Genomic DNA, 20,452 nt, shown 5'->3' with positions numbered 1-20,452 from the left:
AGTTGTGACACTCACAAGATGGAGAATACTCCATCATCCCCAAAGAACAATCTGTGGTGCCTGTTTGGACTGACCCCTTACCCACCGATCTGTTTTAGGTTCCCACACTTTTGCTTTTTCTGGAACATGTGGAATGCCATGTTACCTGATGAGTCCTGTTGAAAGGACTCTGAGGGCACATTTGTAAAAGTGCACAATCGTATAAACTTTGCCGTGCTCTCTTAAGTTTAAAGCTTCTGACACTGCCCAGGGCACGTAGTATGCCTTCAAAACGGAGAGATTCCACTATTATGAGCTATGTGAATTGGAGTAAGATCCCCTGCTTGTGTGATGGAAGGAATAATGAGGTCAGAGATCAAATGAGGTAGGACTACTAATAAAATTACATCATCCCTACAATACTAAGAAAACAAATTGCCACCGAAGAAAAAAGAAACCAGATACGGATTTCCTTAGCTGTTTTATGAAAGAAAAGCTGACGCTTTTTACCTGGTCTTCCATGGTATCTCCTGGAAGTGTAAACAGACAGAAGTGATCCGTGACAATAACGAAAGTGGCCTTGTACACCCTTAAACAAAAACCATCAAGATACTATCTTTATAAAAAGGCACAGAAAATCCCCACTTTGAGGAGGTCAAATATACCTCCTTTGCCACTACCTTGGGATGCTACTTAAAATGATACAGCTCAAGGCACTTGGGTGGCCGAGTCAGAAGAACAAGCGACTCTTGATCTCAGGGTTGTGAGTTTGAGCCCCATGTTGGGTGTAGAGATTACTTTAAGTAAACTTTAACAACGAGGGGTGCCTAGATGGTTCAGTGGGTTAAGCGTTCGACTTCAGCTTAGGTCATGATCTCGCAGTTTGTGGGTTCCAGCCCCACGTTGGGCTCTGTGCTGACAGCTCAGAGCCTGGAGCCTGCTTCGGATTCTGTGTCTCCCTCTGTCTCTCTCTCTCTCCCCCACTCCCTTATTCACGCTCGATCTCTGTCTCTCAAAAATGAATGAATGTTAAAAAAATAAATAAAAACTAAACAAAAAACAAGGAAATGATACAGTTCCCCTATCACTCTACTCACAGGAAAACTCATGATGGGCTATAGCTCCGCAGATGACAGAACCTCCTCAGACTGGAACTTGGCATGGGGCAAAGTGTGCCACTCAGTCTGATCAGCCAGAAAAATACGTGCCAAATCATTAAGGGAGTTTCAATTCCTTTCATCTGATGTCAAATAGAAACGTAAATAAACATAAACATAACGGTCAGTCTCACGTCCCAACACCCATGAGTGTGCTCATGATTAAAAAGCACATGCCCTACAACTTATAGCCAGGGCCAAAACAAAGATGAAACTGGTCTAGATCTTTCCTGTGTGGGGGACCCCTGCCCTTCATCCCAGGAGTGCGGGACTTCTGGTGTTATTGGCCATTACTTCCATCCACACACCAGCAGCTGCTCCATATTTAGGGTGTGTTAGATGGTGGTTAAACGATCACATTCTCACTCATTGTGGCCCCTGCCCTCCATAGAGAAGACATACAACCCACTCCCTACCTTCTTGTCAGGGGCCTTCATTTCTTTGCCTTCACAACACTTATTTTCTAATTAAAAACCAAAGCTTTCTCAGCTAACCATCTTCTTGTCTCACAAAAACATAAGCACCGAGAACATAGGAACTTGTTTCTTTCATGCCTATGTTACCTATGGCCCAGAGTGGCTTAAATATTTGTGCTAAATTGTACTTTCAGCCTACACTTCCTGACATAGTGTTGAAAAATGAACATCAAGAGCATTGTCTCTGAGCAAGAAGGGCTTCACTGAGGGGCGCCTGGGTGGCTCGGTTAGGCATCTGACTTCGGCTCAGGTCATGATCTTACGGTTCGTGGGTTCGAGCCCCACGTCGGGCTCTGTGCTGACAGCTCAGTGCCTGGAGCCTGCTTCGGATTCTGAATCTCCCTCTCTCTCTCTCTGCACCTCCCCGGCTCACGCCCTGTCTCTCAAAAATGAATAAACATTAGAAAAAAAAAAAGAAGGGCTTCACTGGAAGAGGGATCTTGACTGTCACTTTTGGAGTTTGTGTTCTTCGACAATTTCCCTAAATTTGTAAGCATTACTCCTAAAAGAAATAATAAGTCTTACATATTTTGCTAAAGAGTATGTGATTTGAAATATATATACTTTAAGTGAGGTAGTTTACGGAAGTGTCCAATACACTGTAGGGAATATTTCAGTATTTAAATAACAAGAAAGGTAGGTGTTCCAGATGACTGAGAGCTGGCCTAGTACTCCATGCAAGGCCTAGACCGTTGAAAAGTATCTCATATGTCCATCATCAGACACAGATACCTTGTAACCATTTTCGATCAAGATAAAACAAAAGTATTCTATAACCAAATCCCTAACATGACAATAGAGAACAGATCCCAAAGAAATAACCAAAATGACCTTCTATTCACTAATATCATTTCTGCTTCTTACAAATTAGGTTTACCATCAAGCCATTCTTTCTGCCTTCTATGTAAGAATTACTGTGATTATTTATGATTGAATTAAGTTCATTCTCTCAAAGCCCCAATACAGAAAAACGTCTTCCTTTCTTAAACAGCAATCAAATAATCTACCACAAGTCAAATTCCAATGAGAATTCCTTTTAATCAAATGTGCTGATACTATTGTTACACAGCACGGTTATTTATGGCTTATGGTCATACTTATTTCTAGATTTCACATACTCTTGTCTTTGACTATAGATGCGATACTAGTGGTCTTGGGCAAAATGCAACTGAAAACGACGTAAGTTTGTGGTTTTATGAACAAATGAAAAACTAGTTTTATCACAAAAATTCTAAGTATAAAAGAATTTTTAAATATTTTCCTAAGGAAAAAAATACTCAAATTTATATGCACACAATAATACTGACTTAAAAAAAATTTTTTTTTTAATTTATTTTTGACAGAGACAGAGTGCGAGCATGAGCAGGGGAGGGGCAGAGAGAGAGGGAGACACAGAATCCGAAGCAGGCTCCAGGCTCTGAGCTGTCAGCACAGAGCCCGACGCGGGGCTCGAGCTCATGAACTGTGAGATCATGACCTGGGCCGTAGTTGGACACCTAACCGACTGAGCCACCCAGGCGCCTCAATAATATTGACTTATAATATATAACGATTAAGTGAAGAAAATTAACTGAGCCTGGGTGGCTCAGTTAAGCGTCTGACCGGCTCAGGTCACGATCTCGTGGTTCGTGGGTTGAGCCCACGTGGGGCTCTGTGCTGAGAGCCGAGAGCCTGAGGCCTGTTTCAGATTCGGTGTCTCCCTCTCTCTCTGCCCCTCCCCCACTCATGCTCTGTTTCTCTCTCAAAATAAATTAAAAACAAAGTTTCTTTAAATAAACAGTAAGACATTTCAATATATCCTCTCAGCATCATACCACATATTAGCATACAAGTGCCTGTTAAAATTAACCAAGTATTTCTAAGAAAAAACTATAAATGAATTCATCAAAGAAATGCACACATTTTCAATCACATCCAAGATGACTAACAATATATCGAGGGATTATGCTCAACTATGAATTACGTGAAACACCCAGAAAGAATCTGCCTGATAGGAGGAAGGTGCTGATTCTCACACGGAAGGACTGGCCCTCAGCAGTCACTGCCAAAAGCCATGTAGTTTTGCCGGACTGGCCCACTACAGCTGTCACAGGGGAAACACACACACACAGTCAACCATGGTATTAACAGAAAAGGGTGTTTACTATACACATTAGACCTTATATGAGTAAAATGTAGGAAAGAAGGGGGTGGCACTTCAGAGAACATTCTCAACCACGACAGCCTAAATTTGTGGATACCTGAGAGCTTGCTGGAAATTTTAACCCCTGCCGGGTCTCTGATGTAGAACTTCGGACACAACTGTAGAAGCCTACTGCTGGGATCAAATGGAAGTCAAGCACTTGGTGGTGGTTTTGAGATTATTCTTGATTCTCAGGGGAAAAAAAAAAAGAATGAGGAAAACAGGCTGGAAGCAGGTGTCCATGAAGCCCTATGCTTCCACCTGCGTCTATACAGGTGGCTGAAAAATGTGCCTAATCCTATTTCACTTCTGTGTTCCAAGTTTCATGTAGGTTAGGCTTTAGTGAATTCTAACACGGATACATAAATGCAACAGATACTGGAAAACATACTTCACATTACTGACTTTGACATTAACAGCATCAAGGAGGGGTCATCTCCAACTCTAGATTTATTATTGTCCTACCTCACACAGACCTTTATTCTTAATGTAACTCTATACTCCAAATCCCAGCCACAAGCGATGACAAATTCACGAGACTGTATGATGAACTTTGCATATTGACAACTATATGGTAAGGTGGTAAGGAAAGGAAAGGAAAGGAAAGTTGGTAAGGAAAACAGAAAGAAGCTCTTTGGGTCAATGAAAGGGGAACTCTGTGTTAATAAAGAAATGTAGAATATAGAAAATTATTTCTATAATATGCTAAAGCATATTGAGTACATGCCCCACAGGAGGACTCTAGGGAAAGGAAGAAAGTGTTATTTTTCAATGTTCCTCTCCTTACAGAACTTAAAAATCATATAAAAATTAAACCTACTTGCATATTAGAAATACACTTCAATAACCCATGGATCCAACAGACTTCAAAATAAGAACACAATAATATTAGGGGCGCCTGGGTGGCGCAGTCGGTTGAGCGTCCGACTTCAGCCAGGTCACGATCTCGCGGTCCGGGAGTTCGAGCCCCGCGTCGGGCTCTGGGCTGATGGCTCGGAGCCTGGAGCCTGTTTCCGATTCTGTGTCTCCCTCTCTCTCTGCCCCTCCCCCGTTCATGCTCTGTCTCTCTCTGTCCCAAAAATAAATAAACGTTGAAAAAAAAAATTAAAAAAAAAAAAAGAACACAATAATATTACTCGGGAAAAAAATTACTTACTAAACTTAGGAACTCTTGCTTAAAGAGTACCTACTTAATTATCTCACTTCAATATCTGCTTTCAAAGGTAAGTAGAAATCCACAGTGCAGAGAATCACTTTACAAATGAATCCTTTGGGCGCCTGAGTGGCTCAGTTAGTTAAGCATCCAACTTGATTTTGACTCAGGTCATGACCTCATGGTTGTGAGATCGACCCCCACATCCATCCACGCTGGGCATGTAGCCTCCTTAAAATTCTCTCTCCCTCTCCCTCTGCCCCTCCCCCACCACATGGGCGCATGCTCTCTCTCAAGAGAATGAATCCTTGATAAAGACCATACAGTATAACGATTATAACATTTCTTTCATGTTGTGAATTTTCAGAAGTATTATACATGAAGGTTCAAAGAGCTTACCCATATCACTTGAGTATGATTTCTTTCCCATATAACTTTCATACCACCTTGAAAATATCTGCAAAAATTACAAAGTTTTTATTTTTTAGTTATACAGGATGAATCTGGGGAATGAGATGTTTAGTGATGGCGGGCAAGTGAAGGTTTCCCACATTGTTTATTACCAATAGAATTCTCTCCACTGTGACTTTTGGTAAGTTCTGAAGGAAACAGGACAACTGAAGGCTTTCTTGCGTTCTGTACATTTCTACAATTCCTCTCCAGTGTGCATTCTTACGTGTCCATGAGAGATTATGCAACAAATCTTTTGCATTCTCACATTCCTTATGTTCATAGGAAAATAGGAAAAAGCTTTACCACATACATTTCTCTCATGTATGAGTTCTTTCATGATTTCGTAAAGAATTTGTAAGACTGAAGGTTTTACTACAAGTTTTACATTGATAAGGTTTCTCTCCAGTGTGAGTTCTTTCATGTGTTCGTAACGAACTGGGAGAAATAAATGCTTTTTTACATTTCTTACATTTATAAGGCCCATCTCCAGTGTGGATTACCATGTGCGATCGAACACCTGAGCGAAAAATGAAGCCTTTCCCACATTCCTTACATTCATAGGGCTTTTCTCCAGTGTGAGTTCGTTCATGTTTTTGAACATAATAGTGACTGCTGAAGGCCTTACCACATAGTTTACATTCGTAGCGTTTATCATCAGTATGAGATCTCTCATGTTTGCGTAAGTTACTGGAGTACCTGAAGACTTTACCACATTCTGCACATTCATAGGGCTTTTCTGCGCTATGCGTCTTTTCGTGTATCCGAAAGGACTGGGGACAACTGAAAGCTCTTCCACACTGCTTACATTCATATGGTTTTACTCCAGTGTGAGTTCTTTCATGAATTCGAAAATAATTGGGACAACTAAAAGCTTTCCCACATTCCTTACACTTATAAGGTTTCTCCCCCGTATGAGTTCTTTCATGATTTCGAAGGGAACTGGGATAACGAAAAGCCTTACCACATTCCTTACATTCGTGAGGCTTCGTGGCAGTATGAATTCTTCTGTGTTTTCCAAGGGACCTGGGAGAGCTGAAAGCTTTACCACATTCCTTACATTCATACGGCTTTACTCCACTGTGTGTCATTTCATGACTACGACAGTTTTTGGGACACCTGAAGGCTTTCCCACACTCCTTACATTTATAAAGCCCATCTCCATTGTGCTTGATCACGGGTCTTCGAAATTTGGTGAGAGAATGCAAGGCTCTCCCACCTTCTTTACGTTCATAGAGTTTCTCCCCATTATGACTTCTCTCATGCTTATGTAAATTACTTGAGTAACTGAAGGTTTTACCACATTTTGTACATTCCTTGGGCTTTTTTGCACTGTGTATCCTTTCGTGTATTCGAAAGGACCTGACACAACTGAAAGCTTTACCACATTGCTTACATTCACTAGATTTCTCTCCGATATGAGTCCTTTCGTGTTTACGTAAGTTACTTGAATAACTAAAGGTTTTACCGCATTCTGTACATTTGTAGGGCTTTTCCCCACTGTGTGCCCTTTGATGAATTTGAAAGTAATTGCGACAAATGAAAGCTTTCCCACAGTGCTTGCATTCATAGGGTCTCTGTCCAGCGTGCGACCTTTCGTGCATTCGAATGGATTGGCGATGCCTGAAGGATTTCCCACAACGCCTGCATTTATAAGGCTTCTCTTCACCTTCTTGATACTCATATAGTTTGTGTCCAGCGTGAGATCTCAGGTGCTTGTTCAAAGATGAAGGATGCATGAACACCTGTCCGCACAAAGGCCATTTACCTAGTTTTATTCCAGTAGGAGTTCTCTTCTTCGGATTCTGATTTGGAATCTGGCCGAAGATTCCTTCATACTGGCTACATTCTTTACATTTACAGAGTCTTCCTACCATTTGACTGCTGTAAAAAACGAGAAGCATATTACCAATAGCTTGATTAATGAGCTTATGTTTATTAATAACTATGACAGTGACTTGTTACCATCAAGGAAAATGTAGGTTTTCTGCAGATTTTGATTGTTTGAAAGCGAACATACCAAAAGCTCTGCAACAGGGCTCCACCTTAGCTGTTATCAAAACAGTAATACTCATAAATGGTATTTCTATACGCTGTTTCCAGGTGTACCATCTTTCGAAACCTGTACATCTCGGCCACATGTGGGAAAAAACTACTGATGAAAATAGCCTATGGATCAATGGATTTAAATAAATCCAGGCTAATTTATTTGTTTGGTTTTAAAATTTTACGGGGGCACCTGGCTGGCTTAGTTGGTAGAGCATCTGACTCCTGATCTTGGGGTCACGAGTTCGAGCCCCACACTGGGTGTAGCAATCATGTAAATAAATAAAACTTAAAAATAAAATTTCATCACATCTCTAGATTCTCTTGTTTTCCCATGTGAATGCTACTCACATTAGATGTGTCCCATGATTCTCATCCTGATCTTCTCTGTCACAGACTTCCCATTTTTCTTCTGAAATACATACTAGGAAAAAGCATTATAAATTATAAAAATTTATAGAATTGCTAGATTCTAGGTCCATGATAAGTTATGATCATGGCAGGTTTATTAACAAAACATTCCCTTTCCATTTTTTCCCTTAAAATAGCACTGAGGAGCAAGTTACACTGGATCTCTAATTGACTTAGTAAGCAAGAAATGTCGTCGTCCCTACCTATTGAGGCCAGGTTCCTGAAGGTTTCCTGCATCACATCTCTGTAGAGTTTCTTCTGGGATGGATCCAGGAGGGCCCACTCCTCCATGGTGAACTTCACAGTCACATCCTCAAAGGCCACCGAGTCCTAAATAATCCCATATATGTACATAGGATGGATGAGACAGACCCCTGAAGACCTATACTCAATTTATAAGAAGTTCCATATGACTCCCAGAGCCTAAGTGACCGGGGGGGACAAAGGTATTTCTTTCCTTTCTGCTCCAAAGGTGGGGCAGATGATAGGGTTCTCTCACTCCTGATACCAAATATGTGGTACCTGTTCCAAAGCCACTTCTCCAATTCTATGTCACTAAAAAGGTGTCCAATTCTAACACAAACTACCCAGAGTTTAAGTCAGACTCATCGTTTAAAAAGCAGTCCCACACACTGCCCCTATTTGAGATACAAGCTATAAATGAGGAGCCCAGTTTACTATTTCTACAGGAAACTACAAATTCACAGATTCCCTCCACACTCTGCCCTGTTTGGTAATTTACTGAAATGATTTTGAGGAGCTTAGCAAAATGCTTTATTTACCATTACCAGCTTACTATAAATCATACAAATAAGGAACAGGCAAAAGGTGCAATACATAGGACAAGTTAAGGCAATGGTAAGGGGAACGGAGATGGGGGGTGGGGCATCCAAAGCACCCACCCCCACTATGGACATGCCAACCTTCCAGCACCTGGATTGATTCACCAACACAGAAACCGTCAGAATCCTGTCTTTAAGAATTTTGATGGAGGTTTCATTACATGGATTCAATTTATTAAATCACTGGACACTGGTAATTAACTCAGCCTCTAGCCCCTATCTTATACCCAGAAGCTGGGACCCGCAGCCCAACTTTCTAAAGTTTTAATCAAAGTTGGCTATTTCAGGTGTCCAAAACCCCACCATAAAACCTCACTAAACGAAACACATTCTGGGGCGCCTGGGTGGCTCAGTCAGTTGAGCGCCAGACTTCGGCTCAGGTCATGACCTCACAGTTTGTGGGTTCGAGCCCTGTGTCGGGCTCTGTGCTGACAGCTCAGAGCCTGGAGCCTGAGTTGGACTCTGTGTTTCTCTCTCTCTGTGCCCCTTCGTGGCTCACACACTGTCTATCTCTCTCTCAAAAATAAACATTAGAAAAAAATGTAAAAACACACACATTCTTTCACCATTAACACTCAAGTAATCTCAAGGGCTTCAAGAGCTTTTGCTAGGAACCGAGGACACTTACCACACATCTTTTTCATTGTATCACAGTAAGTCAAGCCCAGGGACAAAGGCTCACTGAAAGACTGAGAGCAAATCCCTGAGGTAAGAGAATGTTTCCCCACTGACCCCATGTGCCTCTACATCAACTGGGATCTTGTTTAATATAAGTGTACCACCGGGGCGCCTGGGTGGCTCAGTCGGTTGAGCGTCCGACTTTGGCTCAGGTCATGATCTCGCAGTCCGTGAGTTCGAGCCCCGCATCGGGCTCTGTGCTGACAGCTCAGAGCCTGGAGCCTGTTTCGGATTCTGTGTCTCTCTCTCTGACCCTCCCCCATTCATGCTCTGTCTCTGTCTCAAAAATAAATAAACATTAAAAAAAATTAAAAAAATATATATATAAGTGTACCACCTTAAAAGAACTACATGCTTTCCGGTAACCCAGAACAAAGGCAAGAATGTCCTCTCTCACTACACTTAGACAATCTTGTACTGGAATTCTTAGCTAATGCATTCAGACAAGGGGAATAAAAGGTAAATAACAAAAAATAATAGGCATACGTTTGGAGAAGCAAGAAATAAAACTGTCTTTGTGTCATATGACAAGATTGTCAATTGAGAAAATGTCAAAAAATTCCAAATAACAAAGAAAACCCCATGAACTGAGAAGAGAAAAACTAAAAGATAAAAAGTTAGTATAGAAAAGGCAACTGCTTTTCTGTAGATCTACACAAATACAGTGAACACATCTTTGACAAAGAACCAAAGTTAACTCCATGGGAAACAGTCTTTTCAACAAATAATGTCAAAAAAAACTGGACATGTGCATACAAAAAAACAAATCTACAAACTGTACACCTTTCACAAAAATTAACTCAAATTTGATCACAGATTTTAGGGTATATTGTAGAATTTTAACACTCCTAAAAGATTAAGATAGAAAATCCTGGTGATGTAGTATTTGGTGATTAATTTTTAAGAAAACAAGAGCAGGGGCACCTGGCTGGCTTAGTCGGTGGAGTATGCAACTCTTGATCTCAGGGTAGTGAGTTTGAGCCTCGTGTTGGGTGTAGAGATTATTTAAAAAAGAAAAAAAAAGCAAGATTTAAGAAAGAAGAAAATACCTTGGACTTCATTACAATGAAAAGCTACTTAGTGAAACAAGTTAACAGAATGAAAACACAAGCAATAATCTGGCAGAAAATCTTTGGAAGTCACTTATCTGATAAGGGACTGGCATCAAACACTAACATTAAAAACACTTAGAGCTGGGGCCCCTGGGTGGCTCAGTCGGTTGAGCATCCAACTTCGGCTCAGGTCATGATCTCACGTTCCGTGAGTTGAACCCCGCATCGGGCTCTGTGCTGACGGCTCAGAGCCTGGAGCCTGCTTCGGATTCTGTCTCCCTCTCTCTCTGACCCTCCCCAGTTCATGCTCTGTCTCTCTCTGTCTCAAAAATAAATAAACATTAAAAAAAAACAAAACACTTAGAACACCAAACAATTGGAAAAATGGAAAGCAACAGGTGACCTCATTCATTGCTGGTGGAAACAGAAAATGATATACCTACTTTGGAAGAAAGGCAATTTCTTAACACTAAGGCCACATTTACCAGACTATGTAGCAATTATACATTTCAAATATACATAAAGGAGCTGAAAACTTAGGTTCATAAAAACCCTACATGTAAATGTTTATAGGAGCTTTATGCATACTTGTCATGACTTACATGGAACCAAGATAATTTCAATAGGTGAACTGATAGAAAATATCACTGGTGCATGCACAGGATGAAATCTTCTTCAGTGATGAAAGAAATGAGCTCATCAAGCCAAAAGACATGAGGAAAATTTTAAATCATATTTCTTTTTTTTTTTTTTAAGTTTATTCAGTTTTGAGAGAGAGACAGAGACAGAGACAGAGACAGAGCGTGAGCAGGGGAGGGGCAGAGAGGGAGACACAGACTCTGAAGCAGGCTCCAGGCTCTGTTCTGTTAGCACAGAGCCCGATGTGAGGCTCAAACCCACGAACTGTGAGATCATGACCTGGGCTGAAGCTGGACGCTTAACCGACTGAGCCACCCAGACGCCCCTTAAGTCATATTTCTAAGTGCAGGAAAACCATATGACAAGGCTACACACTGAATGATTCCAAGGGAATGACATTTCAGAAAAGAGAAAATTAAAAGTCATTAAAAGATCTCTGGTTACCAGGATATGGGGTGGGAGGGAGGGAGGGAGGAATGATGAGGTAGGGAATAGGAAATTTTCAGAAGAGTGAAAGTATTCTATATGATACAGAAATGATGGAGACACATCATTATTTCACATTAGCTAAAGACCTGAGACTATATGACACAGCGTCAACCTTAATTGTAAAATAAGGACTTTCATGCATCAAAGTTGGTTCAACAAATGGAACAAGGGTATTACAACAATACAAGATATAAAATATAGGAAAAACCTTGTCAAGGCAGAGGGATTATGTGGGAAGCCTCTGTATTTTCTGATTAAATTTTCTCTTAAAATTCTCTTAAAGTTAAAAAAGTCTACTAGGAAAAGAAAAAGACAGACACATTAATATTCACACCTGATAAGTGATCCATGAGAAGCATAGACCATCTTTCATTGAATGAATTTCAACTTATTTCAGTAAGCCATTACGGTGCTCTATGAAGCCTGCACCGAGACTTGGAAGGGAGGAGAAACAACTTCCACTGAATGCCTTGTTAGAGCACCCAGCACAGTATACTTTGAGAAATGAAATGTCTGTCTTTGTTACTGTCAGTAGCATCTTGACTCAGACCTAGATAAGTGTCCTGGCAAGGTCTTGTATTCTGGCCTTAGTATATGTAGGGACAAGTGTTACTTTGATTTACACTGGGGATGGGGGAGGCATTAGATTCCTAGAATCTTTTCACCTCAAAGGGGCAACTCAGAGAATCACTCAAGACTAGTCAACAGATGAAGATAATGTCTTGTTGCCTGGTGCTAAAATGACTACTGGATGTGTGGTCAGTAGTAATGACCACTGGGTCCAGTTATTAGTGAGACATCCCAATTAAGACATAAAAAGCAACAACTCTGGGGCGCCTGGGTGGCTCAGTTGGTTGAGTGTCCAGCTTCGGCCCTGGTCATGATCTCACGGTTCCTGAGTTCAAGCCCCATGTTGGACTCTGTGCTGACAGTGCGGAGCCTACTTGGGATTCTCTCTCTCTCGCTCTCTCTAAATTAATTAATTAATTAAAAAAAAAAAAAGGAGCAATTCTGCCTATGCTCCACCATGTACAAATGTGGTGATGTCATACCTGAAGTCTACGGACTACCATTGCTTTTCACTCAGGTACTCCTATGGAGCTCCTCGGGGAGGCCAGGGGCCAGGGGCCTTATTTCAGTACTAGGACATCTTGCAAGAGATGGAGCAGAGAATAGGTCACCCCCTCCCGCAGGCGGCTATCTCATAGGTCCAAGGTTTGCCCCATAATGTCTCAAGCTGGTAACAGAGCAGGCCTTTTCCAAGGCCATCATGGGTAATTCCAGGAGGCGTGAGAGGAGGCCAATGAATCATCTACAGTGAAGAAGTCTCTGTGGGCACGACCAGGAGTGCCAGTTCAACGGCAATTTGAAAACCTCCAGCCTTTTGAGGTACAGGTGCCCATTTGTAAATAACAGCATAAATGGGTTCAAGTAAAATTTGTAAACAAGGAATATGTTACTTCCGGAACAACAAAAGAACATCGTTGAGGTTGGGGGTATTGCTAGGGAGAACAGCTATTTCCTCATGATGTTAGAGAAGGAGCAGGTGTCAGATGATCAAATAATTTCTGGTACAATAACATGGTTGACCAGGCCTCACATTTTATGCATGACAATGTCCCATCCAAAGTTTGCTAGCTCCTTTTCTCAATATTTGTCTGTCTAGTATGTTCTCAGAGGAGGAGGAGGAGTTCATTAATATAACGTGACACCTGTGTTCTTGTAGAAACAAGGATGCAGTTCAGATCTTGCCTACAATTGTGTGGGAAGGCAAAGCTGTTGAAGATCCATGAGGATAACCCAGTAAAGGTATATGATGTCCCTTCAAAGTGAAGGCAACTGCTCTTGAGATAAACACTGAACAGAACAGACCCAGCCAAATCTGTGACAGCAAGTTTACCCAGTTGTTGATTGGCTGAGTCAGTAATTTCCATAAAGTTGGAGACTGGATATAGACCTCTGTTGGGCATGACCACATTTACAAGGTTACAGTAATCCACTGTGAGGTGTCATTCATTCATTCCAGATAAGAATAGGTCAAATTCAGCTGTTCAAAGGAGAAGCACTGGAAATAATCAGCCCCTCGCTAAACAGGTTTTATATGTGGTTTCATTCCTTCAAGGGCCTGAGCAATTTATGTTGAGCCATATTAACTACTCAATTTAGAGGGCACAGTCCGTGAGGTCCCATTTTGTCAAGATAATTTATAAGTGCCAATGGCTTTATTTAATTTTAATTTATGAATCATTGGTTCGGAGCTTCCTAGATCACTCTGGGTTCTTTTAGAACAACCAGGGCTATCTCCATGGAGGATTTCGACAAGACCATAGTTCTGACGGTCAAGAAGAAAAAGCTGTGCTGTTTTTCCCCTATATCCTATTCAGTGACTGCCATGAGACCATCAGGGGTACCCTGCTTAAACGGGAGTGGGATCCCAGGTATAGCTATAATTTGAGACCTAGTATGGACTGACTGCTTAAAGGTTCTTGAGTTAGTGCATTACATTAGATAGCAAAATTGATCCAGAACTTATGTTATAGAGGCTGAAAAGCCAAGCAGTGAATTCTTACCTGTTCTGTTGTATAAATGCTTTTTGTACATTTTGGATTTCCAATTCAGTCAAAATGTGGTCCTTTGTTTCAGTACTTTATCTATTAGTCCCTTCCTCGAGCATCCCTCTTTTGTTTTCTTTGTCCCTGGATATACTCTGGCAGAGGGGGTGCCTTTCTACCCTGGTGTTTATAAACGGTTTCCTCCTGAGAGTCTCAAATCAGTGCCATCAGGGTTAGGAGCCTTCCCCATGATAACTGGTTGCTTTCATGGGTTTAAGGACAAGGAGCTTAAGTCAGCTTTGAACCAATTCCATTGCTGTGTCAAAGGGTGCCATGGATGCTGTCCTCTCAAATCCGCAGAGTCAGGATATTTCTTGCAGAAGAGGCAGGGGCAGGAGCAGCAGAGGTACTCAAAGGTCCCATTCAACCATCTGGTATTCGGAGTGTGGACTCAGCCCACCACTTACTGGCTGCCTTTCACCCTTTCTTCTTTCTCTTTCCAAATGTCTGCTCTCCCAGGAGTAAACGCTGAATGAGGCCACCTCTTTCCACAGGGTATACAGGGGCCAACCCAGCCTCTGTCACAGCTTCACTCTAACACAGGGAGAGAAACCAGCAAAGACATTGACCCAGGACCACTTTAAGGAGGGCCCCAATCCGACAGTCCTGCTCCCAAAAGCCTAGAAATTCTCACAACTGCCAACTCTGGTTGGCTCAGTCTAGAACTGAGGCTTGCTGGGTCACCGACGCAGCACAGGACAGCACAGGTCACAGCACGAGCTCACCAGCCCCCGGCAGTACATGCTACCATCAGGGAGCAACTTACAGCAAGAGAAGACAGACCCATGGAATGGTGGTCACATGTGGACACGCTGCTCACGGTGCCAACTGTTATGGTACCTGCCGAGAAGCGGTTCAGAAATTGAGGCGAATGGCGATGCAGCCCCAACAACACTGTACACAGACACCCAGACAGTCGGAAAAGGCTTAGGACTCACATAACAGAGGTCTCGGGGCAAGGCTGCCTGTTAAGGCAGCTCTGAAATGGCTTCAGGAGAACAGAAATGAGCCTGGCCGGGTAAGGAGTCCATTGGGGTTGGGGAGCGGGCGGGGGCAAGAGTTCTGCACCCAGGCGGGGGCTTTTCTGGTTGGAATCTCCTACCTGTTCTAGAGGAGAGACCACCCAGGCTTTCTCATCAGCTCAGCCAGCGGGGAGCACAAGGAACAAGGGAGGTGGGAGTGGAGAGGGCAGGGAGAGGCTTAAGCTGTCAGCACTAAAATATCCAAAAATGCAAGGCCTGACTGCTCATTACAAGGACAAACATAGGTTAAGAAAAATATGCATTTGCAATTGCTTGTTGAGTATAAAGAAACCCCAACACGAGGCTCAAGAAATGATTAAAACTGTGTATTTGGGGGTGGCTGGGCTTCACAGTGTTGGGAGGAACTAGGATTTGTTCACAGTGATTTTCTTAAGTCACACTTCCCTATCTTACAAATTTACTTAAAAAACATAGAGAAATTTACGTATATTACACTCACAGTCTTGATTTCATTTTAACTTTTTTTAAAAAAAATTTTTTTTTTTCAACGTTTATTTATTTTTGGTACAGAGAGAGACAGAGCATGAACGGGGGAGGGGCAGAGAGAGAGGGAGACACAGAATCGGAAACAGGCTCCAGGCTCTGAGCCATCAGCCCAGAGCCTGACGCGGGGCTCGAACTCACGGACCGCGAGAACGTGACCTGGTTGAAGTCGGACGCTTAACCGACTGCGCCACCCAGGCGCCCCTCATTTTAACTTTTATACACAGGAAACCATTTGACAATATAACTAAACACTAAAGTTTACAAAAGTGTAAACCATACAAAATGAAAACTTTCAAATGCCTAACTGGAAGGACACAGAATATCAGTCTGTCCTTCCCCCCTGTATCACACTCCGGGTATTTTCCAGGAGTAAGTAGCATATTACAATATTTTAGGAATTTGAGCTTAGCTCCTTCAATGCACTGGATTTTCAAATATTTACATAAACTTTGGGTAGTTTTCCTCACATCAATTGAAATAGAAATTCATTTGCTTTAGCCTGTTAAATGTCAATGTTCTTTCGGGAAAAGTGCATTCACTAACTGATCCAAAAATGAAAGATGACCTTCAGGAGCATCTGGGTGGCTCAGTCAGTGAAGTGTCCAACTTTAGCTCAGGTCATGATCTCACGGTTCGTGAGTTCCAGCCCCGCATCAGGCTCTTTGCTGTCAGTGCAGAGCCCGCTTCAGATCCTCTGCCCCTCCTGTGCGTGCTTTTTCTATCCCTCAAAAATAACATTAAAAAAATGTTTGAACGTTTATTTATTTTTGGGACAGAGAGAGACAGAGCATGAACGGGGGAGGGGCAGAGAGAGAGGGAGACACAGAATCGGAAACAGGCTCCAGGCTCTGAGCCATCAGCCCAGAGCCCGACGCGGGGCTCGAACTCACGGACCGCGAGATCGTGACCTGGCTGAAGTCGGACGCTTAACCGACTACGCCACCCAGGCGCCCCCATTAAAAAAATGTTTAAATGACCTTAAGAAAACTTAACTGAATGCCTCTCACATGTTGAGGTTCTCTTGCCTAAACAGAGCAGATTCTACTTAGTTCCACAATTTTCTTGCTTTCCTCACATGTTACCTCTCAATCAACTTAAGAGTTTCTGAGCCCAAGTGCCAAAGGAAACCAGAGCCAAAGGGCTGTACTGTTCAAGCAGCAAAGGAACCCAAAGGAAAGAAAGATCAGAATCAGCTCTTATGAGCAGCCTGCTTCCCATAGGATAGAAGGAAAGCCACATTCGGGAGGTTTCACATTCTAGGGGCCCCTGTTTGGCTCAGTGGGTACAGCAGGTGTCTCTTGAGCTTGGGCTCATGAGTTCAAGCCCCACTTACTTTAAAAAAAAAAAAAAAAAAGTTTCCATTCTAGACTCTCCTGGTGGAGACAGAAGTCCTGAGGTGGGTCAGTCTGTGGAAAGGACACCTGAGCAGCCACGGGAATGAACTCCGGAAGCCCCACACACTCGCAGGGGAGGTACTGCTCCAGGAGGAAAAACTGGGCACCATGAACTTCCTTTTGCAGCCTCAAGGGGGGGCCAACGCTTAGGCAGACCATCCTGAAGCCTCTGCCTGCCACTGGCATTGCTTTGCACCACCAGAGATCAGAAATATTTTATTATTTTATTTTATTTTTTATTTATTCGCACCACCAGAGATATTTTAAATGACATCAACCCAGTGTTGGAACAATCCAGCAAATCACTCAAACCCAGTGTTTATGTGGAAAGGAGAGGGGAAAAAAAAAAAAAAACTGTAAGGCCCTTAATAAACTGGCTCAACAAGAAACCTCCCAAGTATGAACCGCATTCACAAAAACTAAAAAAATAATAAGATGTTAATTATTTCCATGAGAACAAACTGTTTTACAAGCTATGAATCATAGTTGAACACCACAGGTCTGCAAGTCTAAGCCTTGGAAATTCATCCCAACTCGTCCAAATCAAAGAACAGACCTCAGAATATTAGTAGCACACTCAAGGGACGGAAAAAGTAAAAAATAATAATAATAATAATAATAATAATAATAATAATACCTGAGGTGTAATCCCAGAAATGTTTTGTTTTGTTTTCTGAAATTCACTCCTTTCTTGACTCTTTGGAAATACTTCACAACTGCTTTTCGCGTTGTATGGATTAAATACGTTTTTATTCACTGAAAAACTTGAGACTAAAATTAATTTTTTTTAATGTTTATTTATTTTTGAGACAGAGAGAGACAGAGCATGAATGGGGGAGGGGCAGAGAGAGAGGGAGACCCAGAATCCTCAGCAGGCTCCAGGCTCTGAGCGGTCAGCACAGAGCCCGACGCGGGGCTCGAACTCACGGACCGCGAGATCATGGCCTGAGCCAAAGTCGGACACTTAACCGACTGAGCCACCCAGGCGCCCCAAGACTAAAATTAATTGAAGAAATGTTTCAAATGTGACAAACCAAGGGAGGGAGGGGCTGTGCTGTCGGCACATCACCCAGTAAAGTTTCAAAGAGGAACCGCCACCCAAAGGACTTCCCATAGGATGTCTGTGCCCAGGAAAGATCCTGGGGGGAGAGGCACAAGGATTTCATACCATGTTGTACCGGGCAGTTTTTCGCTACTTTTCTATTCCGTAAAATATCCAGGAACAAAAAACTACACCCTTTTAAAAGAGCCATCCACTGACAGCGGGAAAATGATCAACAAATGAAGTATCGGGTCTGTTTAAAACTTTTTTTTTTAAACATTTTATTTATTTTTGAGACAGAGAGAGAGAGAGAGAGAGAGAGCATGAACAGGGGAGGGTCAGAGAAAGAGGGAGACAGAGAACCCGAAACAGGCTCCAAGTTCTGAGCTGTCAGCACAGAGCCCGACGCGGGGCTCGAACCCACGGACCGCGAGATCATGACCTGAGCCGAAGTCGGACGCTCAACCGACTGAGCCACCCAGGCGCCCCTCGGGTCTGTTTAAAAGGCACCATAGAGAACGAATAGTTCATAATGACGCTGTGAACTGGAGGAGGGATGCGGGCCAGGAGGGATTTGGAAGTTAATTTAGGCAACGAATGCCAACCCTAGGGAGGGCTGGGCGCGGCGGGTGGGGGTGGGGCGACGGGGCCGCGACAGGCTCGGGATTTCACGGTTTCCCCAAATTTTGGAAAACTCAGGAGAAAGCCGGTCCCCTCTGAAGAGAAAGGAGGGATTGGAGACCCCAAAGGCCATACTTAGCATCTCCCGCGCACGGACACCAGAGAGCCGGTCACGATTGCCCCCTGTCACCACGGTCACCGCACCATCTGGAGAGACGCGGAGCTGCGGACGCGGAGCTGTCCGGAGGCTCGCAGGCCGAAGCTGCCGCGCACAGGGACCGCACAGGTCGTCGGGGTCCCGGCGGCCAGCCCAGCCCCCTGGCCACGCGCGGACGGGACTGAGGTCCGAGCGGCGCCACCAACGGGTGCGCACGGTTCAGAGTCGTCCGCGAGGAGGCCAGTTCACGCCACGGCCAGCTCCGGCCGGTTCCACCCAGCACTCCGCTCCCCTCTCCGGAAGCCCGGGCCTGCCCACTCACCATTTCTAGCTTTCCTGTGTCTCCCGGCGTCCTACCTACGATTTCCGAGGAAGGTCCAGGGCTCAGCAAGACAGAACCCGAGGCACAGCGACGAGGAGGACTGCAGCGCAGGTTACCCGCGATCCAAACAATGGCGGGAGCCAGAAGCCTCCCGCGGCGCGCCTGCGGAGCGTCGCCCCACCCCCTTGCCCTGACGTCTCCCCTGATTGGACAGGTTGCAAGGCCCACCCACTCCCTCCGGAGTGACACCAGGCCAGAGGTAAGGGGTCCGTGGAACGCCAGCTGCTGGGAGCCGCTCCTGGAACTGTGACCCTTCTTTGCAAGTACAGACCCTTAAAAGTCACCTGGCTCCATTTTGATCGTTGCCTATTGACAGCGTTGGGGCTTCCACCCGATGCTTCCCCATCCTTATTTCATAGTTTAAAAAGCCTATTGCCTTCCAAGCCTATTGGCTGGGATGGAAAATTGGAGCCCCAGTCTCAGCTGGGGGCAGGGACTCTTTGAAAGACCAGCCACAGTTGTAAGAGGCATTGACTAAATTCTCAGGTGTACGTTTTACACTGAAAGAACATTTATTCTTAGGTCATTGTTTGAATGTATACTTAGAGAACTTTGATATATAAAAGGCTAGAATACCCCATAAGGTAATTCGGTTACTGTTTTAACTGATATAACAAGAAACAAGAAAAAGTTATGTAAACATGGGACGTTCTTGGAAAGTATTAATATGCTGAAGAGACTGGATTGCAAAACTCTTTTTTTAATTTAAAAAGTGCTTATTTTAATTTTTTTAATGTTTATTTATTTTTGAGAGAGAGAGACAGAGTGTGAGCAGGGAGGGGCGGAGAGAGAAGGAGACACAGAATCGGAAGCAGGCTTCAGGCTCTGAGCTGTCAGCACAGAGCCAGACGTGGGGCTCGTACTCACTAACCGCCAGACCATGACCTGAGCTGAAGTGGGAAGCTTAACCGACTGAGCCACCCAGGCGCCCCTAGAAAGCAAAACTCTTGATGCATATATCCACTATTTGAACAACCTTAGGGTGGGCATTTCTTTTTTTAAAAATCATTTTATTTTTACATACACCGAATATTTAAAATGTGCATGTTTGGGGCGCCTGGGTGGCGCAGTCGGTTAAGCGTCCGACTTCAGCCAGGTCACGATCTCGCGGTCCGTGAGTTCGAGCCCCGCGTCGGGCTCTGGGCTGATGGCTCGGAGCCT

General features: G+C 43.6%; 1 protein-coding gene and 1 long non-coding RNA gene across 2 annotated transcripts; both read right to left on the bottom strand.

Annotated features, from left to right (window-relative positions):
• Nucleotides 1-444: 444 nt before the first annotated feature.
• On the bottom strand, nucleotides 445-4,679 carry LOC147583765 (uncharacterized). Its single transcript, XR_015248521.1, has 2 exons — nucleotides 3,853-4,679; nucleotides 445-1,219 (listed from the first exon to the last, which is right to left on the bottom strand). It is a non-coding gene; the product is annotated as an uncharacterized LOC147583765 (long non-coding RNA).
• A 596-nt stretch (nucleotides 4,680-5,275) lies between these two features.
• On the bottom strand, nucleotides 5,276-19,399 carry LOC147583764 (uncharacterized). The gene is made up of 4 exons (XM_086698999.1): nucleotides 19,232-19,399; nucleotides 8,058-8,184; nucleotides 7,795-7,867; nucleotides 5,276-7,281 (listed from the first exon to the last, which is right to left on the bottom strand). Exons 1-4 carry the CDS (start codon nucleotides 19,232-19,234, stop codon nucleotides 5,718-5,720), a joined length of 1,767 nt encoding a protein of 588 aa, XP_086555125.1. The 5' UTR covers nucleotides 19,235-19,399; the 3' UTR covers nucleotides 5,276-5,717.
• Between the last annotated feature and the right edge of the window lie 1,053 nt (nucleotides 19,400-20,452).

This window comes from Puma concolor, chromosome A2 (assembly GCF_028749965.1).
Source record: "Puma concolor isolate L17-30 chromosome A2, mPumCon1.1.hap2, whole genome shotgun sequence".
Taxonomy (NCBI): Eukaryota; Metazoa; Chordata; class Mammalia; order Carnivora; family Felidae; genus Puma; species Puma concolor.
This window is presented reverse-complemented; position numbering and strand designations above follow the sequence as displayed.

Coding starts and splice junctions, on each gene's coding strand:
- LOC147583764 (XM_086698999.1), bottom strand. Junction 7,868..8,057: donor CAGGAACCTGGCCTCAATAG/GTAGGGACGACG, acceptor GCTTTTTCCTAG/TATGTATTTCAGAAGAAAAA. Junction 7,282..7,794: donor AATCATGGGACACATCTAAT/GTGAGTAGCATT, acceptor CGTTTTTTACAG/CAGTCAAATGGTAGGAAGAC.